At 43.7% G+C, this 24,486-nt stretch overlaps 3 protein-coding genes across 7 annotated transcripts in view; 2 read left to right on the top strand and 1 right to left on the bottom strand.

The window, feature by feature from the left end:
* The window catches only part of LOC133116445 (STE20/SPS1-related proline-alanine-rich protein kinase-like), a 39,008-nt gene extending 35,839 nt beyond the window's left edge, over positions 1 to 3,169 (bottom strand). The window contains exon 1 of the mRNA XM_061225971.1: positions 2,966 to 3,169. Within this exon, the coding sequence (XP_061081955.1) occupies positions 2,966 to 2,981 (16 nt within the window). The 5' untranslated portion in view covers positions 2,982 to 3,169. The remainder of the gene's footprint in view (positions 1 to 2,965) is intronic.
* On the top strand, positions 1,517 to 12,725 carry LOC133116446 (transmembrane protein 237A-like). Of its 5 annotated transcripts, none has more exons than XM_061225973.1 (14): positions 2,411 to 2,541; positions 2,727 to 2,768; positions 5,142 to 5,173; positions 5,585 to 5,598; positions 6,394 to 6,465; positions 6,625 to 6,747; positions 7,327 to 7,432; positions 7,702 to 7,862; positions 8,436 to 8,559; positions 9,172 to 9,363; positions 9,605 to 9,678; positions 10,343 to 10,430; positions 10,953 to 11,074; positions 12,411 to 12,725. In XM_061225973.1, the coding sequence occupies exons 1-14, from the start codon at positions 2,527 to 2,529 to the stop codon at positions 12,476 to 12,478; spliced, it is 1,233 nt and encodes a 410-aa protein (XP_061081957.1). In that variant the 5' UTR covers positions 2,411 to 2,526; the 3' UTR covers positions 12,479 to 12,725. The 5 variants fall into 5 exon arrangements, with proteins under 5 accessions (XP_061081961.1, XP_061081957.1, XP_061081959.1 ...); XM_061225975.1 differs by having other exon boundaries at positions 2,411 to 2,583; XM_061225977.1 differs by lacking the exons at positions 2,411 to 2,541; positions 2,727 to 2,768 and adding an exon at positions 1,517 to 1,569.
* Positions 12,726 to 14,322: 1,597 nt separating this feature from the next.
* Positions 14,323 to 24,005, top strand: LOC133116589 (cytochrome P450 20A1). The gene is made up of 13 exons (XM_061226316.1): positions 14,323 to 14,532; positions 15,150 to 15,199; positions 15,307 to 15,473; positions 16,435 to 16,580; positions 18,205 to 18,372; positions 18,769 to 18,847; positions 19,283 to 19,398; positions 19,733 to 19,787; positions 21,995 to 22,115; positions 22,414 to 22,525; positions 22,894 to 22,958; positions 23,121 to 23,210; positions 23,389 to 24,005. The coding sequence occupies exons 1-13, from the start codon at positions 14,461 to 14,463 to the stop codon at positions 23,537 to 23,539; spliced, it is 1,392 nt and encodes a 463-aa protein (XP_061082300.1). The 5' UTR covers positions 14,323 to 14,460; the 3' UTR covers positions 23,540 to 24,005.
* The last annotated feature ends 481 nt before the right edge of the window (positions 24,006 to 24,486 follow it).

The following is a 24,486-nucleotide window of genomic DNA, read 5'->3' as shown; positions in this document are numbered from 1 at the left end:
AAAAAAAAACCTAGCCAAAATAACCCCCACAGAGACTTCACCCAGAGTCACCTTCAACACAAATGACCAATTACCATCCCGATGGATGGATTTTGCAATCCTGCGGCAGTCGCTCTAAATAATAGTGTGGTGCGGTGCATAGCCGCCTCGCCCCTCTGCACCTGCCTTGGCCTCTCTCTGTCACCTCTCCCGCTTGCCCCTGCTGGCAGCACCGTGGACAGCATCCGGCTGTGAAAGCGAGGAAATGGAGACAAGGCAAATGCACCAGTAATTCAATTATTGGGAGCGGGCTCTCGTCCATCAAGAACACCAGCTGGCGACAATTATGAACCAGAAAAAAGGCAGCCCTCAGACTCCACTCTAGTGAAGACTCCAACACACTTACCCGTGTGCTTACTGTTCCTATTTTGAATGCAGGCAGACACTGGCACATAATAAATTAGCATTATTAATTAATTAATTAAAATAATAGAGAACTTAAAACTAAAATAATTCAAAGTAGGCCAAAGTACCTGTCGCCTCAGTTAAAGTCAGTTCAGTTCCCATACAGAATGGAGAACCTCCTGAGGACTCTGGTGGAATCCAATGTCACCTAACGACATTTCCCAGCTGGTGCTGGAGCAGGTCGCAGAAGTGGTCCAGACCACCTAACCAGCATGACTCCCCGGCCAAGTCTTCCCCGGCTGGACAACAGCCCTGGCCGTTGCACCACCCCACTGGAAAGCCATTAAACGCAGGACACTCTCCAACTGGGCTGCGGACCAGCCCGTATGACGAGCCTACGCCCAGTGACCCTGGCTCTCCCAAATTGCATCCACACCTGAAGACCTGCTTCTCGGCTGAGCTGGTGGGACTGAAAGCCACCACAACGTCCCAACGTTTGCTGGCAACACCATGGACCTGCACAGCGGAGGTATTGCTTGACTTGGAGAGTGCAGTGAGCCTTATCTAGCCACAGCTTACTCCCCCACTAACAGGAAACGCAGTCCCTGACCGTAGATTTTTAAAAATGGTTTATTTTACATTCATAAGGGGTCATATCCATGGCACTGACTGTGAGCACTTCAGTCAATGTCACAGTTCCTAAGACAGAAGTCCACGAGGGCCGTGTCTGCTAGTCTCGAGTGTGAATATTTAGCTAATTTAGCAGATTTTTTCACCTCCCTTCTTCCGTTTCCTTGCCTGACCCAGAAATTGATTAAGGTCCACCATATTTAAGAACATTCCAATCCATTAAGTGTTCTTTCTTGGAGCTAGAAGGCAGAGCGAGGAGGCTCCCAAAGGTTTCTTGAGCAAGAAAACCTGAGCAAATCCTTTGCAGAAGTTTTTTTTTTTTTTCAGAATACGTGACGTATAAATAATCAACCGATTGATCCACCTCTCCCCATCTGCCATGCATATGCCACCTCTGTAACTGATGTGGCTTCAAGCTGACATTTGAAGGAACATTCTAATTCTCCTTTTCTTTATTCCCTTTTCTTCACCTCCTTTCTTCACTTCCTTTTTCGATGGGTGGAGCTAGGAGCATGGGAATGCTCTCCCTGTAGGGAGAAGGGGAAGCACCCGGAGGTATGCATGCTGAGTGCAAACTATCTTTGTGCCCAATCCAAGCTGGTCTAACAACCGAACAATAGCTAATCGTACAATTTCTTTTTAATAATACATTTAATTATGTGTAGTAGTTTGTTAAACAATGATAATTTTGGGAAAACATTGAATTCTGAAATTGAAACTGTTACTGTCCCCCTTTTTATTTCATCTACATTTTTATCGCTATAACTATAACACTATAATATTAACCTCATTTAGCGACTTCAATTTCAATACCAACTCTTGCTGACTGTGATCATCACAAATCTGGCATATATTTCTCCTGCCTGATGGCATTTGTAAAATGATCATCACTTTTGTTTACTTTCCCTCTTTCCCTCCTTCCTTGCTTTTTTCAATTTTCTTTACTTAATCTCTCCCAGATTCACTTTCAAGTTCTCTTGTTTTTTATTTCTCCATTACATTTACAGGCTGATCCAAACCACTTGCCAGGTTTTCAGCATTTGTACTTTGTCGTTTGTAGTTGTACATACTTTCTTCTTTTTTCTCATTCCTACTGCTCTTTATATTTTCTACAAAGTAGTATTTGATTATATATGAAGGTAATCAGGGCAGCCGGAATAGCTAAATGAGGTATATAGATTTTCAAACTCAATTAACGATTATTGTTTTCCAAAAGTTTCTGGATCAAAACAATTAACAAAATACGTTTACCATGTGTGTAAATAATATTGGCACTAAATTTGTCACCTATGAAACAGTAAATGAAATACCTTTTATTTGCGCTTTTATTTTGATTTTTGTTATTCATGGGGATCACCGGAAGTTTTCAAGTTTCACTACTCAGTTCTGTATTCAGTTCACACTGCTAGGCAACAACAAAACGATTGGGCGCTTGTGTTTGATGCGATAATTCTTTATAGTCTTAAAAATTTTATTCTTTATAATAGTTCAGCTACCTTTAGCTATCAAGCTATGGATGATGACATGGTAAATTGCCTGGAATAGCTAGTTGGGTAGCATGAAAACGTGGTAAATTACATAGCTATGTTTATTTAGCTTGCTAGTTGGCGTGTTAGTTAGTTCTATAGCATATAGCATATAGGATAGCTAGCCAATGCATGTTCTGCATATTTTATACGTTTTCAAGTTAACGTTATGTGTTTATTCTCCAGAACACGAGGCCACGGCCGGGAACGCTTGATCCGCTACCGAGGGTAAATTGGACTCCAGGAAACAATGGACGAGTTAGATACCGTTAACTTAGTTGAGCGTGCAATCCACGCCTAAAATTCACGAGTTTTTAGAACTGTACTGGGAATGTCGGGGCTTTCTTGCAGACTTGTGTAGCAGGGTCGGAAGTGGGGGTTGTTTGGCGTATGATGGTGCAGTAATTTAAAGTTCAGACTCTCACCTTTAATAATCTCCATCCATATCTGGCGATTCGTGTTACACCTCTTTTTAGGGGACCAAAAGTCATTGGACAGTTGGCTTCTTATTAGTCAATGCCTTCCTTTGTGTAGGTAAAAGAAAGCTTTCAGTATCTAGTCTTAAATCTTGCTGGTTGTAGTCCACCTGGAGCCATATGGGGCCCAACAGCTGCACTGATTTTATTGTGGCTACACTGGGGTTTGAACCACCAACCTTCTGGGTCCCAGTCAAGCAATTTAGCCACTAGGCTTCAGGCTGCTTGTGTCATAGCCCCTCCCTCTGCCCGCATCACTTCCTGTCCTCTCTGCTGCGATGGGACCGGGGCTCAGTAATCCTGTCCTTCGTTGAGGCATTTCTGTGGGATTAGAGTGGGATTAGGCTGCACCTTTCCTCGCGGCAGTGAAACGTACATTTTAGCTTTCCCCATTTCCCCTGCAGAATGGGGAGAAAACAAGGGGTAAGTGATGCGTCGCTCTGAATGTGTAGGGAAAGATATATTGTGGAATCTGTGATGTGGTCAAGGAATCGTTGTTTAGTTAGGCCAGTGAGACGGTGAAGTGCAGTCTATAACGGGCACATATTTTCAGGTGATGTGGCTGTAATTGAATTAATCTGAGGTGTTGCATACTGCTGTGTTATGTCTTGAGGAAGAACGCTTTACAGTCCAATTAGACAAGACCAGTGTTTGAGCAATTTTGACTTTTGATGTTTTAATCCGGTTGCTTGCTCGTTCAGAGGATTAGTGGTAAACGTATTGCTCAGTTGGTTAAAGATTTGACAGGATTTATCAGGTAATAAATACGGTTTAAATGGCAACATAACAAAACCTAAAGTTTAGTTGTTGAAAGACATGCTTCATTCCATCGGTTACAGTGGTTGGTGATGGGAGATTGGGTGATTAGTCTTATCCAGACCTGATTAGGGTGTGTGTGTGTGTGTGTGTGTGTGTGTGTGTGTGTGTGTGTGTGTGTGTGTGTGTGTGTGTGTGTGTGTGTGTGTGTGTGTGTGTGTGTGTGTGTGTGTGTGTGTGTGTGTGTGTGTGTGTGTGTGTGTGTGTGTTGTTATCCCAGTTCCACAGCTTCTCTCCCCCGGTCACTAACTAACTGGCCCGGGTTGTCTTTGCAAAGCTTCAATTCTTCCTTCAAGTCTTTTTAAAATTGTTGAGCAAATTAACGACAAGTATTGCAACTGACTGTATTGGATAACCTTGGCTGTAAGATATCCAATAATAAGAGAGCCCTACTGTTATGTTTAACTTTGAAGAAGATATGTATTTTTAGGTAGGGTTCGGGGTCCAATATGGGTCAATTTTATGGGCCCCTGTCTCCAGAATAATTTGTCATTCTGGGTAATCAAACCATATTCCAGAACCATATAGCTTTACATATATTAAACATTTGTTCAACTGTAAAAGGGTCCGATGGGTTTTCTGTCCTACACATAAACAGGCAATTCAGTCAGAAACAGAAACCATCAATGGAAACGAGAAAACTCGCCTGTTAAAAGAAGCAGCCTTGTGTACAGATCTGTTTTTAACACCTGAGTTGACACTGTAGGCCAGGGATCCCAGAGGGCCGATAACTGCTGGTTTTCCACCCTCAGTTTTCCCGGGAGTCAGGTGTGAAGACAGCCTGGCTAATCTGTAGCACTAATTACCTTGGAGGAAAGAGAACGAGGGCTGGATTTGGATTTGAGAGCCAGAGTTGGTGATCCCTGCTGTAGGCTAAAAGCTACTAAAAGTGCTTATGTAGCGGCAGTTTTTCTGGCTCAGATAACTTTTGACTCTAACAGGGATGTCTATAACAGCGGGCCGTGTGTGTTCCTGTATTTCAGACCAGCTTCTGCTCTTTATGATTTAATTAGCCCAATCATTTATATGATCTGTCACTTCTAGCCACATGCCGTGATATAAACAGCAGCCTATCAATGTTCTTGTCCTGTGTTATTGTGGTCTAATTTAAGAGTGAATCCGTCATGGTGCATATGGCTAATTAGCTGACTGAGCCTGGGTAACTGCTGGCAGCAAAATCCTGCAGACACACCGGCCCTCCAGGACTGGAGTTAAACCTGCACACACACCAGCCCACCAGGACCAGTAGCCCATCCCTGTGTGTTGGAGAATGTTTGTGTAACTCTGCCTTGCGTCTCTCTCTCTCCAGCGTGGACCACGAGCTTTGCCCCCGATGCCCAGGTGAGCCCCACACAGCTGCACCTACGGATGTGCTGATTTAATGCAGTGACAGGAGTCTGTAAATTACACCAACTGAATGCAATTGCTTGTTTTTCTCCACTCTTCTCCTTTTTATTCCTGGAGGATACAAATTGTAGGATGGACTTTGTACGCTCTGTGCAGGAAACTTATTGGCTTCCCTTTCACCAGTCAGAGAGACACGGGGCACTATCAGTTCTGAGGTGTTGGAGTAGGAGACTGCGTCACAGGGCAGGATTAACATATAATCCACTCGTCTGTAAAATCCTGACCAAGAGCATTATATCCCACAGGCCTCTGACAGCTGAGAGTCCTGGCTGCTAATTTGGTGTTGTATCTGTGTAAAGTAACATTGTTTTCTCTTCTCTTTCTCATGCTTATGGACAAATTAAGTCAAGATACAGGAGGTCAGTATGTTTCTGTTGCTATGGGTGATTTTGATGGTGATGTCTCACTGTACAGTATTGTCATATAGGGATTCTGTTTAAGAACCAGTGGAAAAGTTGAAGGTAGCTCAAGCCTGCAGGTCCTTTGCTTCCCTGTAGAGGGTGGCAGTGTAGCAGTGCTAAGCCCAGAACACAACACTTGCGCAGGCAGAACAGCAGTGTATGGCATGGCATACCCTCATTTTACACCGCATGCAGCAACTGCAAGTAGCCAAAATATAGAATGGTTGCAGATTTCGAGTTTTTACACCAGATGCTGATGCAGCACATTGCCTGATGCAGCACTGGCAGACTGATGCGTCTTTTTATGCCTCTGGTCTATTTTTGTCTGTGTGTGCAGCCCAAAATGCTGTGTACACTCAATCTGGTCTGAAGAAGAAGTGTGTCTAGGTAGTATGGGGGGTCCACTGTGAGTCTACTTTGTCTCCTCAATGGTTGGTAATTCTTTATCAAGCCACATTCTAACGCTCTCTGGTAGAGCTTGTATAAAACTTTGGTGCGGTCAGGAAGAATTTGATTTCTGACAAATGGCCCAAAGAAGGTTATGCTTAGATGTGCAGGGCCAAGGTAACACATTGTGGTAAGAAGGTGATTCACATCAAGAAAGGTTTTAGGCCTATACTGTACATGTCCACACTCGCTTATACATGTATGCTTGTATGAATGTACAAAGCCTGAAGGGTGATATTTAAGGATTAGATTTACCTGTTTGTACATTTTTCATAGGGTGTTACAATATCAGTTTGATTCATTTAGATGAGATGCCACCTGCCAAACCTAAGAAGAAGAAGTCCAAAAAAGAGTCCAATGGTGTGGAAGACCCAGAAGGTGGGTTTGACATGGAATGAACTTCAGTGATTAGCTCAGAGTGTGTTTTTAATGGAGAATGAGCTTAGGTGATTGGCCCAGACAACTGCCGTTACGGCGGCGGGTCTTCAGTGATTGGCCCGTGCACTAACGTGGGTGTTGGCTGCCCTATCCGTGCAGAGGCTGGGATGGAGATGGGGGTGGTGAGCCAAGGGCAGTCTGAAACCCGTGAACCCATGACCCCTGAACCCCAGGAACTCCCACCACAGAGGAAGAAGAAGAAGAAGAAGGTGCAGGCTGCAGGTAATCCTGCAATATAGGGAGAGGAACTCAACCCAGTGAATGATGTCATATGTCAGGACAAGCTGAGACGGAAGTTAGCGCAGCGCTAGCATCTGTGATATGACGTATATGCAAGTGAAGCAACTTTATTGTCATGACATTGTCATCACATTATTATTAGGAGTGAATGCTATGATACAATATGTAGGGTGAATTATTATGCTGTAGGTGTTCTCATCCAGAGGTGTGTTAATGGCTCATGTAGTATAGTTGTTAAGTGGCTAAGCCGCTTGACTGGGACCTGGAAGGTTGGTGATTCAAGCCCCTGTGTAGCCACAATAAGAACAGTGCAACTGTTGGGCCCTTGAGCCCTTGAGTTGGGCCCTAAACCTCACATCGTGGGGGGATTGGCCCCTGCTTAGTCTAATCAACTGGAAGTAGCTTAAAATAAAACCATCAGCTAAGTAACTGTTGAAAACGAAGTAATGGTAAAACACAACATGGAGGTAATGGAAATCAGGATATGCAGAATGAAAAATCATACAACAGTACAAATTGTGTGTCATTGTAAGAAGTGCTAATTGACTCATTTATCCTCAGTGGATGTGGAAGGGGACCCCGCGGGCCCATCTGATCTCTTGAACGGGGATGGGGCGGAGCCAAACACAGAAGCGGAGGAGGTGCCCCGAAAAACCAAGAAGAAGAAGTGAGTAGCAGCAGGCCGTGATCAGTGCCTATAGGAGCAGCACCTGTCAGGAAGGGAACTGTTTACCAACACACTGAAAAGGAAGTTAGAGCAGCACTAGATTCCGCGATAGGACCTATGAAGAACGGTGAGTCGACTGACATCGAATGAGGAAGGGGACGGCAAATGAGGATGCACGCCGCTGTCTGAAACGATCACGGTTTCAGCATGTCTATGAGGGTGTGTGCAGTGAAATGGCGGTGGCGGTGAAGCTGCCCCTCTCTCCGCAGGAAGTTGAAGACGGCGAACGAGGTCCAGTGTGCGAATGAGCTGGGCGTGGAGGATGATGACATCATCACAGACGCACAGGCCCCCATCCCCCAGCACTCACTGTTTTCTGCCCCGCTGGGTCAGAGCCAGCCCGTCGGGAAAGTGTTTGTGGAGAGGAACAGTGAGTATCTCCTGCACTGACCCACTCCTCTACTGCCCCAACACCTCACTGCCCCAACACCTCACTGCCCCAACACATCACTGTCCTGACACCCTACTCCCGTACCGACCCAACACCCCACTGACCCAACACCCCATTGTCTTGAAACCTTACTCCTTACATCACCCCAGTCATTATCACTGTGCAGGGTGGTTGTAGGTTGGTGACTGAGTTCATTAGCACTCTCTACAGGGTGGTTGTAGGTTGGTGACTGAGTTCATTATCACTGTGCAGGGTGGTTGTAGGTTGGTCCCTGAGTTCATTATCACTGTGTGCAGGGCGGTTGTAGGTCGGTGACTGAGTTCATTATCACTGTGCAGGGTGGTTGTAGGTTGGTGCCTGAGTTCATTATCACTGTGCAGGGCGGTTGTAGGTCGGTGACTGAGTTCATTATCACTGTGCAGGGTGGTTGTAGGTTGGTGCCTGAGTTCATTATCACTGTGTGCAGGGCGGTTGTAGGTCGGTGACTGAGTTCATTATCACTGTGCAGGGTGGTTGTAGGTTGGTGCCTGAGTTCATTATCACTGTGTGCAGGGCGGTTCCAAGCGGCGGATCGGTTGGACCTGGGCAAGCCCAGCGATCACGCGGATGACCTCATGGAGGTCAAAGCACTGTGGACGACTCGGGACGTCGCCATGAGAGTGCACAGTAGCTTCAGGTGAGACTGCGCTGCTTCTAGAGGGCGGCCTGTAGCGTAGTGGTTAAGGTAAATGACTGGGACCCGGTGGTTTGAATCCCAGTGTAGCCACAATAAGATCCGCACAGCCGTGGGGCCCTTGAGCAAGGCCCTTAACCCTGCATTGCTCCAGGGGAGGACTGTCGCCTGCTTAGTCTAATCAACTGTACGTCGCTCTGGATAAGAGTGTCTGCCAAACGCCATTAATGTAATGTAATGTCATGATTTTCAATCACATCTAATCCATGTAACTTCAGCCAATACTGCCCTTTCCGCAGTATTGGCTGAAGATGATTTCATAGGTGATTTAATATTGTGCATATGATCACACTGAAATGTAATGGAGGCAATAGGAATATAATATGAAGTGTCAGTACAAGCAATGTGACAAAACCTTGTTTGATCCCAGGCAGAATGATCCTATCAGAATGTATTAGACTTATGAACAGAAAAGGAACCCGTGTGTAATGTGTGTGTAATGTGAGTGTGTCTCTCTGCAGGGTCATAGGGCTGTTTTCTCACGGGTTTCTGGCGGGTTATGCAGTGTGGAACCCGTGTGTAATGTGTGTGTAATGTGAGTGTTTCTCTCTGCAGGGTCATAGGGCTGTTTTCTCACGGGTTCCTGGCGGGTTACGCAGTGTGGAACATCATTGTGGTCTACGTCCTGGCTGGGGAGCAGCTGTCCAATCTGCCCAACCTGCTGCAGCAGTACCACCCCCTGGCTTACCCTGCCCAATCACTGCTCTACTTGCTGCTCGCAATCAGTACTGTCTCCGCCTTCGACAGGTAGGACTCACCTGTGTGTGTGTCTGTCTGTCTGTGCTTGTTTGCGCGTGCGTGTGTGTATGTGTGTGTGTATGTGTGTGTGTATGTGTGTGTGTATGTGTGTGTGTATGTGTATGTGTATGTGTATGTGTATGTGTATGCATGCACACACACACACACACACACTTACATATATACACACACACACACAGAAACACACACAGAAACACAGACACATTGTGACAGCTCTAATCTCTCTCAGGGTGAATCTAGCAAAGGCCACCATGGCACTGAGGGGCTTCCTCACCCTGGATCCTGCAGCACTGGCCTCTTTCTGTGAGTGAGCCAACCTCCTTACATCACTTACGTTCTGTTCCACTTCATTTCTTTTGTGAATGAGTCCATTACATCTCAACTCAGTGGGTCGTGTAGTACAGGGCTTCCCAATTCATTCTCTGCTGGTCCACTTTCTAGGATTCAATTGACTTGGTGGGCCAGGCCCTACCCCCTCACCCCTCCCTCCTTCAAAATGCAGACAGAGGCTACATGAAAAGAACAGTTTCTTTTGAACAGCTTTTCAGTTCTTTTCAGTTAGGCTGCATGAAATGCATTGCCTCCAAGTCTAAATGTAACCATTTTAGTTTTTTAAATTTAGTTTTTTTAATATGAAGGAGCATCACATTCGCGCAATTATAGCCTACTGCTGGAAACATTTTAATGCAGGCCTAAACTTTCATGAAATAAAAAATATTATAGACCATGGCAGAGACACGCAAGGCCCTGGTGTAGTACATATGGTAATAGTTTGTGTAGTGCATAATGCAGTGGTTTCTGAAGTACATACTTCAGTGATTTGTGAAGTGAAACAGTGGTTTGTGCAGTAAAGAATGCTGCAGTTTGTGTTGTACACAGTGGTTTATGCGGTACATACTGCAGTGGTTTGTGCAGAGTGGTTTCCCCACAGCGCTAACATTAGCTGTTACCTCTCCCCTCCCTGCAGTGTACTTTGCTGCTCTGATCCTCTCTCTCAGCCAGCAGATGACTAGTGACCGCATCAACCTCTACCCAAGCGCCAACGAGTCTCTGTGGTGAGATCACTGCACTCAACCTTCTTGCATTTCTTACCTGACGTGGGTTTAGGACAGCAAACGTTCATGGCAAACTATGTTTGCAGTAAACGGTTATTGTTGAACAATTTTCAATGAACATTCCATTTAGTTTGCCACCAATTACTTTTTAATACAAATGGATGTGACTAAGGCCCAACAATGGCAGCTAGTTGATTCGCTCCTTACCTATGATTTATTTTTCAAGGTAATAAATATTACATTTATTAAAGTGTATTATAATAATTGTCAATTTTGTTCTCTGAATTTTCCCCATCAGCAGCCATTTATATTTGCCGTGCACTATCTTTTTAGACTGTTAGCTAACGTGGCAAACATAAAAGGTTTGAATATGTTGGGGAACATTAGCTAACGTTAAGCTAATGTTCGCCGTCTTCAACGCATGTCTGTACTAGAGAGGCTCAGACATGGCGTATAGTGTTGAGTGTGAAAATGGACATGAATTCCAGAGCTCACTGCTGTGCCTGACCTCCCCCTCCCAAGGCCCCCAGGCTCAGAACAGCAGATCCTGCAGCCCTGGATCGTGGTTAATCTGGTGGTAGCGCTGCTGGTGGGGCTGGCCTGGGTCTTCATCTCCACTCGGCCCGAGATGGACTACACTGAGGGTGAGAGTGTTCGCCACAGTCCACACAGTCATATGAGTGATATAGCTCTCTGATACAATTCCACTACAGCTAGGGCCATTCAGAGTCTTTTCAGTGTAACAGAGGTTTAATCAACCAGCCTGGTTCAGCACTACAGTGGGAAAGGGCTATGATGAGCCAGTCTGGTTCAGCTCTACAGTGGGAAAGGGGTATAATGAGCCAGTCTGGTTCAGATCTACAGTGGGAAAGGGGTATTAGTGAGACAGCCTGGTTCCAGCGCTAGAGTGGGAAAGGGCTATAATGAGCCAGTCTGGTTCAGCTCTACAGTGGGAAAGGGGTATAATGAGCCAGTCTGGTTCAGATCTACAGTGGGAAAGGGGTATTAGTGAGACAGCCTGGTTCCAGCGCTAGAGTGGGAAAGGGCTATAATGAGCCAGTCTGGTTCAGCTCTACAGTGGGAAAGGGGTATAATGAGCCAGTCTGGTTCAGCTCTACAGTGGGAAAGGGGTATAATGAGCCAGTCTGGTTCAGCTCTACAATGGGAAAGGGGTATTAGTGAGCCAGCCTGGTTCCAGTGCAACAGTGGGAAATGGGTATTAGTGAGCCAGCCTGGTCCCAGTGCTGCAGTGGGAAAGGGGTATAATGAGCCAGTCTGGTTCAGCTCTACAGTGGGAAAGGGGTATAATGAGCCAGTCTGGTTCAGCTCTACAATGGGAAAGGGGTATTAGTGAGCCAGCCTGGTTCCAGTGCAACAGTGGGAAATGGGTATTAGTGAGCCAGCCTGGTCCCAGTGCTGCAGTGGGAAAGGGGTATAATGAGCCAGTCTGGTTCAGCTCTACAGTGGGAAAGGGCTATAATGAGCCAGTCTGGTTCAGCTCTACAGTGGGAAAGGGGTATTAGTGAGCCAGCCTGGTTCCAGTGCAACAGTGGGAAATGGGTATTAGTGAGCCAGCCTGGGTCCATTGCTGCAGTGGGAAAGGGGTATAATGAGCCAGTCTGGTTCAGATCTACAATGGGAAAAGGGTATTAGTGAGCCAGCCTGGTTCCAGTGCAACAGTGGGAAATGGGTATTAGTGAGCCAGCCTGGTCCCAGTGCTGCAGTGGGAAAGGGGTATTAGTGAGCCAGCCTGGTTCCATTGCTGCAGTGGGAAAGGGGTATAATGAGCCAGTCTGGTTCCAGCTCTACAGTGGGAAGGCGGTATAATGAGAGAGCCTGGTTGTAGTGCATCAGTCTGTTAACAATCACAATATTTTTCCACCAGGAAACACTTACACCAAATCACAATAAATTCCTCTGTGGTATCATTTTCATGTTTTAATTGCCTCTCTCCCTCTCTTGTTTCTCTCACACACATAGAGTTCTTAATGGCAATGGAAGTGGAGGAGTACCCCAGACAAAATGATAAAACTGAAATGTCAGCCTGAAAGATTTGTAGCTGTGTTTGTGTGTTTACAATATATTTCAATGTTTATATTTATGTTTTTGTTGTTTGTGTACATTAACAGACTAAAAAGAAATCATTGTTCAATGTATTTAAAAAGTCTATTTTTGTATTACCTTGTATTATAATGTGTATACGTATAGATATTTTTATTTTGTTTTTAGTTTCTTTTGGTTTCTTTTAAAAAATATAAAATATTATAATTTTTTTAAATACAATGTTATACTCTACACTCATCTGGATGAATTGCATTCTTTCTATGTTCTGTTATAATTATGAAGAGCTTTGCTTGTTTTTGCAGTGCAGCTGTGCTCACATTAAATCAAGAAACCCAACAGCCAATCAATAGTAAAATGCTTGGTAAACATAATGGTTATTTTACTGTTTCTTTGGTAACATTTTCCTATTTCGAACTTCACATTAATCCATACATAATTGTTAGGACCTATCTCTTGGCTCCCAAGTATGTGATCAATATCATCTTTGTTACAGCTTGAAAACAATGAATGCAATAGCTACAAAATAGTAAGGCCTATCCCATCGCGATGTGTAAGAACTGAAGCTTTCGTTTACCGGTTCCATGGATTCCTATGGGAGCTGCTCAATAGCACGAGAAGCCAATTCTTGTAGGCTGCCATGTATGACTATGGGGATTGTGGCACCAGAGCATGGGCACTGGGTACCTAAACGGGAAGGAACGAATAAGGATGGAAAAACATAATCTTCTGTGCAACCCATAGAGAGTAATTAGTTCAGTGTGAATACATTTTAGAATTTAAATGTAGCCTACTGGTAGCATATTTTCACCGGAAAAAGTCGTAGTTTTGAATGGACTTAGTTTTTTTCACCCGAGGATTAATAAAATGCAATACTTCCGGTTACCATTGGAGGTGGTTTAAATTTTACATTTTAATGACCTGCTTATAATTATACAAATCAAAAGCCTAGCAACGTCCACTACATCCATGGCCCAGTTGGTTGTGCTGTGTTTCAGTTGCAAACGTGAAAATTGTACATGTAATGTGACATGCAATAAATAAATAAAACGAAGACGTCATGTCATTGGCCATAAGATGCCAAGGTAACCACAGTTCGATCATTAAAACAAGCAAATGTTAAATAAATAACCAAAGAAAGAAAGAAACATATTTGCCTACCAACAAGACCATACCAATGTCTTGTTTGTACATCATTAATGAAGGCTTTCGATGGCGCTGCAGTGTCAGAATTCCTCTTTACTGCCACTCCGTGGAAGAGTGATACAATGCAAGATAATCCTAACTTTATAACCGAGTGTCATATTCTATAACGAGAAGGCTTTGGGGTGGCTTTGACGTGTATTTATTATTCAAATAATGCACATGATGTTATGACGAAGGAGAATAAATAACTATTTTGAGGTAAGAAAAATATTTGAATTTAAATAGTCTAGTATTTTAGTAATCCACGTCAAATCATGGAACGTACTGTGATTCAAAAGACGTTCGTTTACTGTGCAGCTTTGTGATGTACAGAAACATAATGCTATCATATATGCGTTTTTTGGAATGTATTATTCGTATGCGTATTACATTGAAAAGTTTATTATTGAAGTAAACAAACAGGTTGGCTAAGTAAAAACGGATCAGAAAAACGATTAGTTTAATTCCATCATGTCCACCTCTTCTGTTTGCAGCTCATCTGCTACACACAGATTTTTATAGTTCAGTACATTCGCACAGTACAGTTATGTGACGGAGAAGTACAGTTAATTCACTTTTTTCACGAATGAGATCATCGATGCGCTCAGCGATGTATTGTGTTAGCCTCAATCCAGCCCACCTAAACGATTACAGAGTCTTGTGGCTGCAGATCTGTTGTGGTAGACGTGGTAGTTTACGTGATGTCAGAAGCTCATCAGTAAAGGAAGCGTTCTTAACTCCAAACTTTAATGAAGTTGTCGTAGTCTGAGTAAAAATAATAAATATGTTGGATTTTGCAATTTTTGCGGTCACATTTGTTGTCATCCTGGTCGGCGCAGTTTTGTATTTGTATCCGGTAAGGCAGTGCAAAAGAAATGCGCTAAAGCTAGATAATAAACATTACATTAAGTTTTAGGACAATGCTAACGTTATTTGGTTTGATAGCGTATTTTATTGCCAAGTAATGCACTGGTTTGATCATTGTTGGGTATCTAGCCACTGTGTTTAAGTTGACAGTAATGGCATTTAAATTAGCTAGCGCTACCTATAGTTAGCGTCTCTCATGCTTTTAAACTGAATTGACTAGCTAGTTAAGATCAAAATAATTTCCCCGCACATTTCCACGTGTACTGAAATTAGTAACACTGATTTGAATTAGCCAATAACATTTAAATTTAAAGAGCACGCAATACCGTACGTTACTAGAGTAGCTAACGGGTAACGGCAAGAGTCGGCTTGGAAGTGTAAATTGCAGCCAGTCTGGCTACGTCACGTATAGAATTTTGGAATTGATTAATCTACTCTTTGAAAATCTCAATTTGTAATTCGAATGGAATAGGATTAGGTCCTTCTGGTGTACCACACTCCCTCTTACATTACAGACTGATTTTACTACTAACTTATATGGAATTATATTCATGGATGGTTTCTGCAATTATGTCTTCTGATTTGTTTCTGTTTTTTTAAACTTAGTCAAGCAGACGAGCCTCTGGGATCCCAGGTCTTAACCCAACAGAGGAGAAGTGAGTGTGGCTTTTCCTCTTCCTATTTACTTTCCCTTATTCATCTGTGTGGATGCGTTTCCCTATTGATCTGTCTGGATATATGTTTACCTCTCTCCACGTGTCAGGGATGGAAATCTGCAGGACATTGTGAACAGGGGCAGCCTGCACGACTTCCTGGTCAGTCTGCACGACAGGTTTGGCCCCGTGGCGTCGTTTTGGTTTGGCCGCCGCCCCGTTGTCAGCCTTGGGTCAGTCGATCTGCTGCAGCAGCACATCAACCCCAACCGCACCAGTGAGTCCACTACACTACACTACACTACACTACAGTCCACTACACTACACTACACTACACTATACTACACTACACTACACTACACTACACTACACAATACTGCAGTATACTATACTACACAATACTGCATTACATTACACAATATTGCACTACACTACACTACACAACATTACACTACACTATACTGCACTATTCTAGACTGCATTAAACTATACTATACTCCGGTACACTGCACTACACTACACTACACTACACTACACTAGACTACACCACGCTCCACTATTACATTACATTATTGGCATTTGGCAGACGCTCTTATCCAGAGCTAAGCAGGAGACAATCCTCCCCTGGAGCAATGCAGGGTTAAGGGCCTTGCTCAACGACCCAACGGCTGTACGGATCTTATTGTGGCTACACTGGGGTTCGAACCACCGACCTTGCAGGTCCCAGTCATTTACCCTAACCACTGCGCTACAGGCCTCTACACTGCACAACACTGCACTGCATAGCATTCATGGAGCAGACACGTGGGTACATTTTGGTGTAGTCTCCCTTACGAATTATTCATCAAATTATTTATTCACCATGGATTTTGACTTTCCAGAATAATCCAATTTGATTGTTTTGCAGTCACTGAACCCCATTGGTTTACCTACGTCAGTACTCATCTGAGTTAATAAGCTCCAGTAGTGTAGGTACGCGTGATGCAGTACAGCATTAGCATTAACCCTGATTTATACTTGTGTGTCAAATCTACACAGAGGCTATGGCGTAGCCTACGCGTAGACGCATTCCCTACCCCGTAGGCTACGCAGTGGCTAGGACGCATAGTTACATTTCTAGGGAGGTGCACGTCAGGCGGGAATGGGGCTACGCCGTAGCATCTGCTTAGATTCGACGCAGAAGTATAAATCAGTCTTTACAGCTGCCTTTCCTCTCCTGCCTCCATTGCTATTTGTAGCGGACTCTTTTGAGACCATGCTGAAGTCGTTGCTGGGTTACCAGTCAGGACTGAGTGGGGATGCGACTGAGGCTTTGATGAGGAAGAAAGTGTGTGAGAACGCCATCGACCGCACGCTGGAACACGGCTTTCCTGCGCTGCAGAAGGTGCGGCCCTTGCCTCTCTATCTGCCCTCGCCTGTCAACACTTGCCCCCACCTCTCTATACCTGCCCCCACCTCTCTACACCTGCCCCCGCCTGTCTATACCTGCCCCCACAGGCCCCCGCCTGTCTATACCTGCCCCCGCCTGTCTAAACCTGCCCCCACCTCTCTATACCTGTCCCCTCCTGTCTATATGTGCCCCCACCTGATTATACCTGCCCCCACCTCTCTATATCTGCCGCCACCTACCTGCCCCCAACGGTCTATACCTGCCCCCACCTGTCTACATACACCTGCCCTCACTTGTCTGCCCCTGCTCCCACCCGTTTATATCTGCCCCCACCTGTCTGATTCTCTGCCCTGGCCAGTGTAAACTAAGCTAGTTGTCAGGAGACATTTTTTGTTTGTTTTTGTTCTTTGCTATTGATCATTTAACACAGTTAAATTGGGATAGTTTTGGTCTTGCTTGTATTATGTAGTTCAGTGTTTAAAAGTGGGGAAGTTGGCGTTCACATCTGCTCCTTGTTCCTCTCCAGAGTATACTTTCCCCATGTGGTGAATTCCTGCACTTCCATCCCTGATCTTTGCACGTGTGCTTGCATTCTATGTCCCTCTGCGTAAGCTATTGGCTGTCATTCTGCACTTTCACCTCAATACAGAACTGTTTTTTTGAAAACATGACTAATTTAAAGGGATGTATAGTGCCCCTGCTGTGTAGTTACAAGATACTGTAGTCATTCATATAATTGAGGGTTTTTTTAAAGTTACAATTTGGTAGCTGAGGGCAGTCTGGGGATAGAAACAAGCAGTGTTGGCACTCTGCCAGGCCAAAGTTAGACGTAAGAGTAGTGGCATCCTGATCAACTCGAGGTCAGTTTAGGTGTTGAGTTCACATCAGTGGAGCTATCCACGGCAAAGCATCTTCATCCCTTGACCAGCTGCTTAAAAAGACTAAGAAAAGATCTTCATTGATCTCATTGCTTTGCACTCGGCACATCTTTTGCTGGCTTAGGATCTTTCTGATTTTATTTTATTTTTTTCTGTTTTTCATGTGGTGATAAATAAATAGGAAAACTGAAGTCATATTGGAGATGGAAAAAAAGAATCATAAACTACATTATGAATTCATGTGTTAGATTGACCTACCAGAAATCAGAGTTGGTTTTTGCAAATTAAGGTTTAAGGAACTTGTATATAACCACGTTTGCCTTCATATAATAAGATAATATTGAAGAAGTTATCTATTTCTCCAGGTCGTGTGTGGGGTCCAAATATGGGTAAACTTTGAGGCCCTTTGTGTCCTGAACAGCTGGTCATTCTGGTTAATCATTCCAATTCTAATACTCATATAAGTTTGTATATATACATAAAAATGTGTTTAAAGTGATTAAACAGAAAGTGATTAGTTTGTGGGAACGAAATGGCCTCATGTTATCAGAGGAATGCGGGTAAAAGTGATATAATCAGAAAAAGCTGATTAGAGTGTACGACACTGAAATTTCCCCCAACCCAATGTAATTATGAGCAGGTCTGGCATTGGCACCGTGTTTGAAATGGCTCCTCATCCTGTTCTGTGCTGTTATTGACGTCCATCACAGCTCTCTCTGTCCCTCCCTCTCTCTGTTCAGCTGGTGGAGGAGCTGGCACAGAAGTGGCTGTCCTTTCCCCCCTCTCAGCACACCCCTCTCTGCGCACACCTGCTGGGATTGGCCATGAAGGCTGTCACTCAGCTCTCCATGGGCAACCGTTTCCTCGATGATGCTGAGGTCCTCCGCTTCCGCAAGAACCATGAAGTGGTATGCAGCACCCTCTAGGGTGTGTGTGTGTGTGTGTGTGTGTGTGTGTGTGAGAGAGAGAGTGTTAGAGAGAAAGAGAGATCTTTCTGTCCTTTCTGCCAATTGTATGTATGCAATTAACTCTATTTCTCCCTTTGCCCCTACATGTATATATTTTTTAATGCAATTTTTGTCTTTTATATTATCCTGTTTTTAATCTCTGTTGTACTGTGTCCTTAGGCTTCTTGAAAGGTGTGATTTAAATTTAATGTATCATGATTATTATTTTATTACATATTCAGGCATGTAATACCTGGTTATGTTTTGCACTTTATTGTACGTGGCTCTGGATAAGTGACTATAATGTAATGTAATGTGTACACACTGTATTTCTGTGCCATATTTCTCCCCATACAGATCTGGTCGGAGATGGGCATGGGCTACATGGATGGGTCTCTGGAGAAGAGCTCCACCCGTAAGAAGCGTTACGAGGAAGGTGAGCCAGACCCCGACACCTCTTCTCATCTGTCTCTGGAGAATATTCACTCGTATTACAGGAAAACAGGAACAATTATGGGCAGTTTCACAGACACAGATTAGGCTTAGTCCTGGACTAAACTTAAGCTTTGTCTGTGAAACTGGCCCTTAATGTCTTTGTATCATCACACAATGTTTCATGCATTTGAACAGGAATGTGGTTGTCAAATGTTCATAATAAGTTGCATTGTACATTTTATCAGTTAAGTGTATAGTGACAACAAACAATAATAAAACTCAATTCATAAGCTATCCATGAAATATTTGAGACTTACTATAATCCACATTTAAAAAATGAAAAAACTTGAACGCTAGATGTCATGTGCATATGCTGTATTTTTAATTCGCGTTTGTGTGTGTGTGGTTGTGCGTGTGCATGACTGCATGTGTTCAGCGCTGTCTGAGATGGAGTCTGTGCTTAAGTCAGTGGTGAGCGAGAGGAAGGGTATGACCTCCAGCCAATCAGCATTCATGGACTCCCTGCTGAAGGCCAACCTCACAGAGAGACAGGTAATGAGATGTTACCAGGTTTACCTGAACACTGATACTCCCATGGAGCATACACCAACTATGGAAAGAATCATCAATCGCAGCTATTGGAGTAATTTCATTAATTATATCCATGTCTACCCAATAATAACAATACTGGCATAAGCAGACTCCTCCCAGTAATCAGGGTACTGGTGTGTATGTACATGTAGCCACCTAGAAACCACTGTATCGCTCAGGCATAGAGAACAGCACAGCTGCATAGACATGAACTCTTAAAAGCAGGTAAACATACCCCCGACTGACATATTTGACTGTAGTTAATGTTAGTTGTATCTGTATTGTGGTGCTGTAGGTGATGGAGGACAGCATGGTGTTTACCCTAGCAGGATGCGTCATCACTGCTAACTGTGAGTGTTGAGTGCGCTACACAAGTATACAAGTGTGCTTGTAGCTGCGGCTGGTCTCAGTCAAGTGCTTTTATATTGTACTAGTATCACAAGAGCACACCTGGCAGTGTAATTTTTACATATGTAAGTGCCTGACATTTATTTACTAATATAAATTATTACTCAGCAATTCAGTGTTTTCGAGAGGGCTGTTGAATGTCACAGTGTCTGTTTACAAATTACACATTAATATGTTAATTAAATGTAATTTTTCTGAAGACTAACAATAATAGCTGGCTGAATTTGTAGATTACATACAGGTTGAAATAATTAAGATACATTCCTGACAGATAATTATTTATTTCCCGTGATTAGTAGATGCAGACTGCAATATAGAACACAAAAGAAGTTTGGAATGTTTCTGGTTTTAAGTTTAAGCTCAGAGAAAGGAACTGAAATGGAAACACCAGCTGCTTTGTTTTCATAAAGCGTTCACTTTCTTGCTCTGCCTTTCTCGTAGCCTCGCAGAATTCTTCCCTGCAGAATCAATAAAAGTCCAAACTGTGAGCGATTGTTCACCAGCTGGTCTAAAGCAATCTGTGTGATAAAAAGTAGCCAACTGAAGTGGATATAAATCTAGTGTGAATTCATTCTTTATCTTAATTTAGTTTTTCGCATCGTCTCTTGGATGGAGGAAGAGAATTAAGAAGGTTTGCATATGCCAGATTTAACCACTGTGCGTGTCCCTGGACTGCATCGTTATCTTGTCTCTATAATGACCTCCTCTCTAAGAGAGACATCTGAGGTGTGGGCAGGCTTCTGCTCTCCCTCATTCACACTGGACCAGACACAGATTTGTGGCAGAAAAATCTTTCATTCAAATTGTTAAGGAAAGGACCACTGTGATAAGGCACTCTTTATTACATGCAGCATGGAGTGAATTCACAATAATACATCAGCATGGTGCATTATCTGACACAAAGCAGCAAGCTCTCTTATACAATCACTGAGCACCTTATTAGGTATTTAGACTTACTGGTTCTGCTGCTGTAGCCTATCCACTTAGAGATTTGATGCATTGTGTGTTCAGAGATGCTCTTCTCCATACCATTGTTGTAATGTGTGGTTATTTGCGTTACTGTCAGCTTTGACCAGTCTGGCCCTTCTCCTCTGACCTCTCTCATTAACAAGGTGTTTCTGTCTACAGAACTGCTGCTCACTGGATGTTTTTTGTTTTCTCACCATTCTCTGCAGACTGTTGTATGTGAAAATCCCAGGAGATCAGCAGTTACTGAGATACTCATTACATTACATTACATTAATAGCATTTGGCAGGCGCTCTTATCCAGAGCGACGTACAACAAAGTGTATACCCATAACCAGGGATAAGTGCGCCTAGAGGGAAGTACAATTTCAACTGCTACCTGTACAACAAAGATAAGGACCAGGGCCTATTTGAATTTTTTTTTAACGAACAAATAAACAAACAAACAAAGCAAAAGTGACCAAACTTAACTATCCAAACACTGCTTACCTAGCCAACTAAAAATACCGATACACAAAGTAAATCACAAAGACAACAATTAAGGTTCACAGGGAGGTAGGGAGGGACGGGGAGAGGTGCTGCTTGAAGAGGTGCGTCTTCAGTTTTCGCTTGAAGGTGGGGAGAGATTCTACAGTTCTGACCTCAACGGGGAGTTTGTTCCACCACCGTGGAGCCAGAACAGACAGTAACTCAAACCATTACATTACATTACATTAATGGCATTTGGCAGACTGTCTGGCACCAGCAATCATTTCAATAGTCACTAAGATCACACTTCTTCCCCATTCTGAACCTCTTGACCACGTCTGCATGCTGTTATGCATTTAGTTGCTGCCACATGATTGGCTTAAATATTTGAATTAACAAGATGGTGTCCAAGTCTACCTCATAAAGTGTGAGTGTATGTACTGTATGCACAAAATCTTTATCATACGCCTGGGCAGAACAACTTAATCTGACTGCTGATAAACAGACACAAGCACGTATGTTGTTTAAAAGTCCCTGAAGTGTACATAGTCTTCCACAGATGTGCTCTAGTAAACTTATATTAGTGGGTGTCCTCTGGTGATACTAATGCAAAGTAAATGATACTTAAGACTATAGTTTAAGAATAATGCTCAACTTGCAACAGACACAAATGTACGTTTGCATCAGAAACGATCACACATTTTCTTTTACCCAGTGTGCATCTGGGCGGTGTATTTCCTGTCGACGTCAGAGGAAGTGCAGGAGAAGTTGTACAGAGAACTGAAAACAGTCCTCGGGGAGGGGCCTATTTCTCTGGACAAGATCCCACAACTCACGTAAGACCTGAGATTTTATTCTTCTTGTGACATCACTCCCGGTGGATACAGGCCAGTTTATAGTACAGCGAGTGTCGCTTGTCTGATATCGCAGGACGTTTGTGAAAGTTCTATTGTCACCTGATGTAGATGTGGTTGTTGTCCTTATTAGAAATATATAAAGCCACTCCAGTCGCAGTATGAACCAAATGTCGCTGTGACTAGCAATATCCATTGAATCTCGCCGGTTGGAGCGATTCAGATGCTGGATTATAAACTGACTGTAATATTTTGTAACGATTACCATATGTGTCTACAGGTACTGCCGACAGGTTCTGAACGAGACGGTTCGTACTGCCAAACTGACGCCTGTCGCGGCCCGACTGCAGGAGGTGGAAGGGAAAGTTGGTCAGCATGTAATTCCCAAAGAGGTACTGATCGAATCCAGCTTTGTTCCCTGCGTATGCTTGTCTGTAAGTGTGTGTGTGTGTGTGTGTGTGTGTGTGTGTGTGTGTGTGTGTGTGTGTGTGTGTGTGTGTGTGTGTGTGTGTGTGTGTGTGTGTGTGTGTGTGTGTGTGAGTGAGTGAGTGAGTGAGTGAGAGGGAGAGCAGAGCAGAGCAGAGGAATAGTGGTAGAGGCTAGTTCTAGACCTGTTAAACTGGGACAACAGGATACTCGCTGGACAGTACAAATTACAAACAAATGCTCAACATGTTTGCGCTGAATAGCATTTCCAGATGTCTGGAGTAAGATTTGGCAAACCTAGTGCAGTAATACATGGGAATGCTGTGTGTTTCAGACCCTAGTGATCTACGCCTTAGGCGTGGTCCTACAGGATGCGGACACCTGGAATCTTCCCTACAGGTGTGTAAATCTTCTTACCTGTCTAGCACCAAAAGAATTGTCTAGTTGTATGAATGTTATTTGGTACAATGCCCAGTGTTTCTCCCTACTGTCACCTACTGTTCTGATATGTCACCTGTATGATCAGCCTCAGTTCTTCTTTCAAAACTTCCTTTCATGCAGATTTGACCCAGATCGATTTGAGGAAGACGCAGCTAAAAGGAGCTTCTCCCTTCTTGGTTTCTCAGGGAACCAGGCCTGCCCGGAGCTTAGGTGAAGTGTGTGTGTGTGTGTGTGTGTCTGTGTGTCTGTGTGCCTGTCTGTCTGTCTGTCTGTCTGTCTGTCTGCACGTGTTTTCAAACTTATTTATCTGTATGCTAAATGCGAAATGCATTGTCTGTGTGGTAAACACTAAATGCTATCTGTGACCCTGCTACTGTCTCCCCCCCAGGTTTGCCTACACGGTGACTACTGTCCTTCTCAGCTCCTTGGTGCGCAAACTAAAGTTCCACCAGATAAAGAGCCAGGTGATTGAGGCCAGGTATGAACTGGTGGCCACCCCTAAAGATGACACCTGGATCACTGTGAGCCGGAGGAGTTAACTCCAAGGTTGTCCCATATTTCATTAAGAGAGGAAGACTGTGTTTGTCCTGACATGCATTTGTCCCTTCCATGATTTACAACCCAGGTGATCAACTTCTTTGTAAATGACACTGAAACAGTCCAGCTGGAAGTAAATGATGGACCCCAGTTTCAGGGCAAGAAAAGTATTAGCTTGGCTCCTAAATTTCTGTCCCATTTATCTGACCTCTTGTCTGAACAATAACCTCAATCTGACATGAAAGTCTTACTCCACTTCTGTTCTACGAGGACAAGTGTGCTCATCATGGTGCAAGACATAATTGTTGTGGAAATCGACACCTCTTCAACGCCATTCCTTCTGACCTTAGCCTCAGTGCCCAGACCACCACGGTGTGAAAACAGTGGCTGTTAATCGTCCCCCACCTTACTCTTTTGACAGAATGGAAATTACATTTTGCTTTGTAAATAAAATTGCCTTCAACACTTGGTCTGCTTTGCGTTTGTCTGCCAAGGAATTGAGGTTATAGACAACAAGTGTTTTAAATTGCAGTGCCAGTCCCTGCTAACAAAGTGTGGAGTTCAAACGAAGGTGTTCACATTAAAACAAACATTTGGTTATACGAGACAAAAATGTATGTGACAACGGCGGGGATTGTTTTTTTTCTCTCTGGCTAATTAGTCACATCAGTCTTGTGAAACAGGGCAGGTAAGTTAGCTTCGTATAGTTACATACTGCAATGTCAAAGATGATGGTGTGGTTTTGTTTTTCTTGGAGGTGTACATGGTATTGACTTCATGGTGAGTGAAAATAAATTACAGTAACGGGCAATATTTAAAAAAGACGCAAGGCAGATACATTTTGCTGCATACAATTATAAGTTAGCAGATCTCTGAAATTACGCCAACTTAGCCGACTCTATTGGTAGCCAAGAACACGTGGGAAGTTGATGCACAGTTGGGAATTGAA

Source organism: Conger conger, chromosome 17 (genome assembly GCF_963514075.1).
Source record: "Conger conger chromosome 17, fConCon1.1, whole genome shotgun sequence".
NCBI classification, from domain to species: domain Eukaryota; kingdom Metazoa; phylum Chordata; class Actinopteri; order Anguilliformes; family Congridae; genus Conger; species Conger conger.
This window is presented reverse-complemented; position numbering and strand designations above follow the sequence as displayed.

Excerpts from the sequence above, each read along its gene's own strand:
- LOC133116446 (XM_061225973.1), top strand. Across the intron at positions 6,748-7,326 it reads GAAGAAGGTGCAGGCTGCAG|TGGATGTGGAAGGGGACCCC; the intron begins GTAATCCTGCAA and ends ATTTATCCTCAG. Across the intron at positions 7,863-8,435 it reads AGTGTTTGTGGAGAGGAACA|GGCGGTTCCAAGCGGCGGAT; the intron begins GTGAGTATCTCC and ends CACTGTGTGCAG.
- LOC133116589 (XM_061226316.1), top strand. The coding sequence starts at position 14,461 with ATGTTGGATTTTGCAATTTTTGCGGTCACATTTGTTGTCATCCTGGTC. Across the intron at positions 18,848-19,282 it reads TAAGAAGCGTTACGAGGAAG|CGCTGTCTGAGATGGAGTCT; the intron begins GTGAGCCAGACC and ends GCATGTGTTCAG. Across the intron at positions 19,788-21,994 it reads ATGCGTCATCACTGCTAACT|TGTGCATCTGGGCGGTGTAT; the intron begins GTGAGTGTTGAG and ends TCTTTTACCCAG.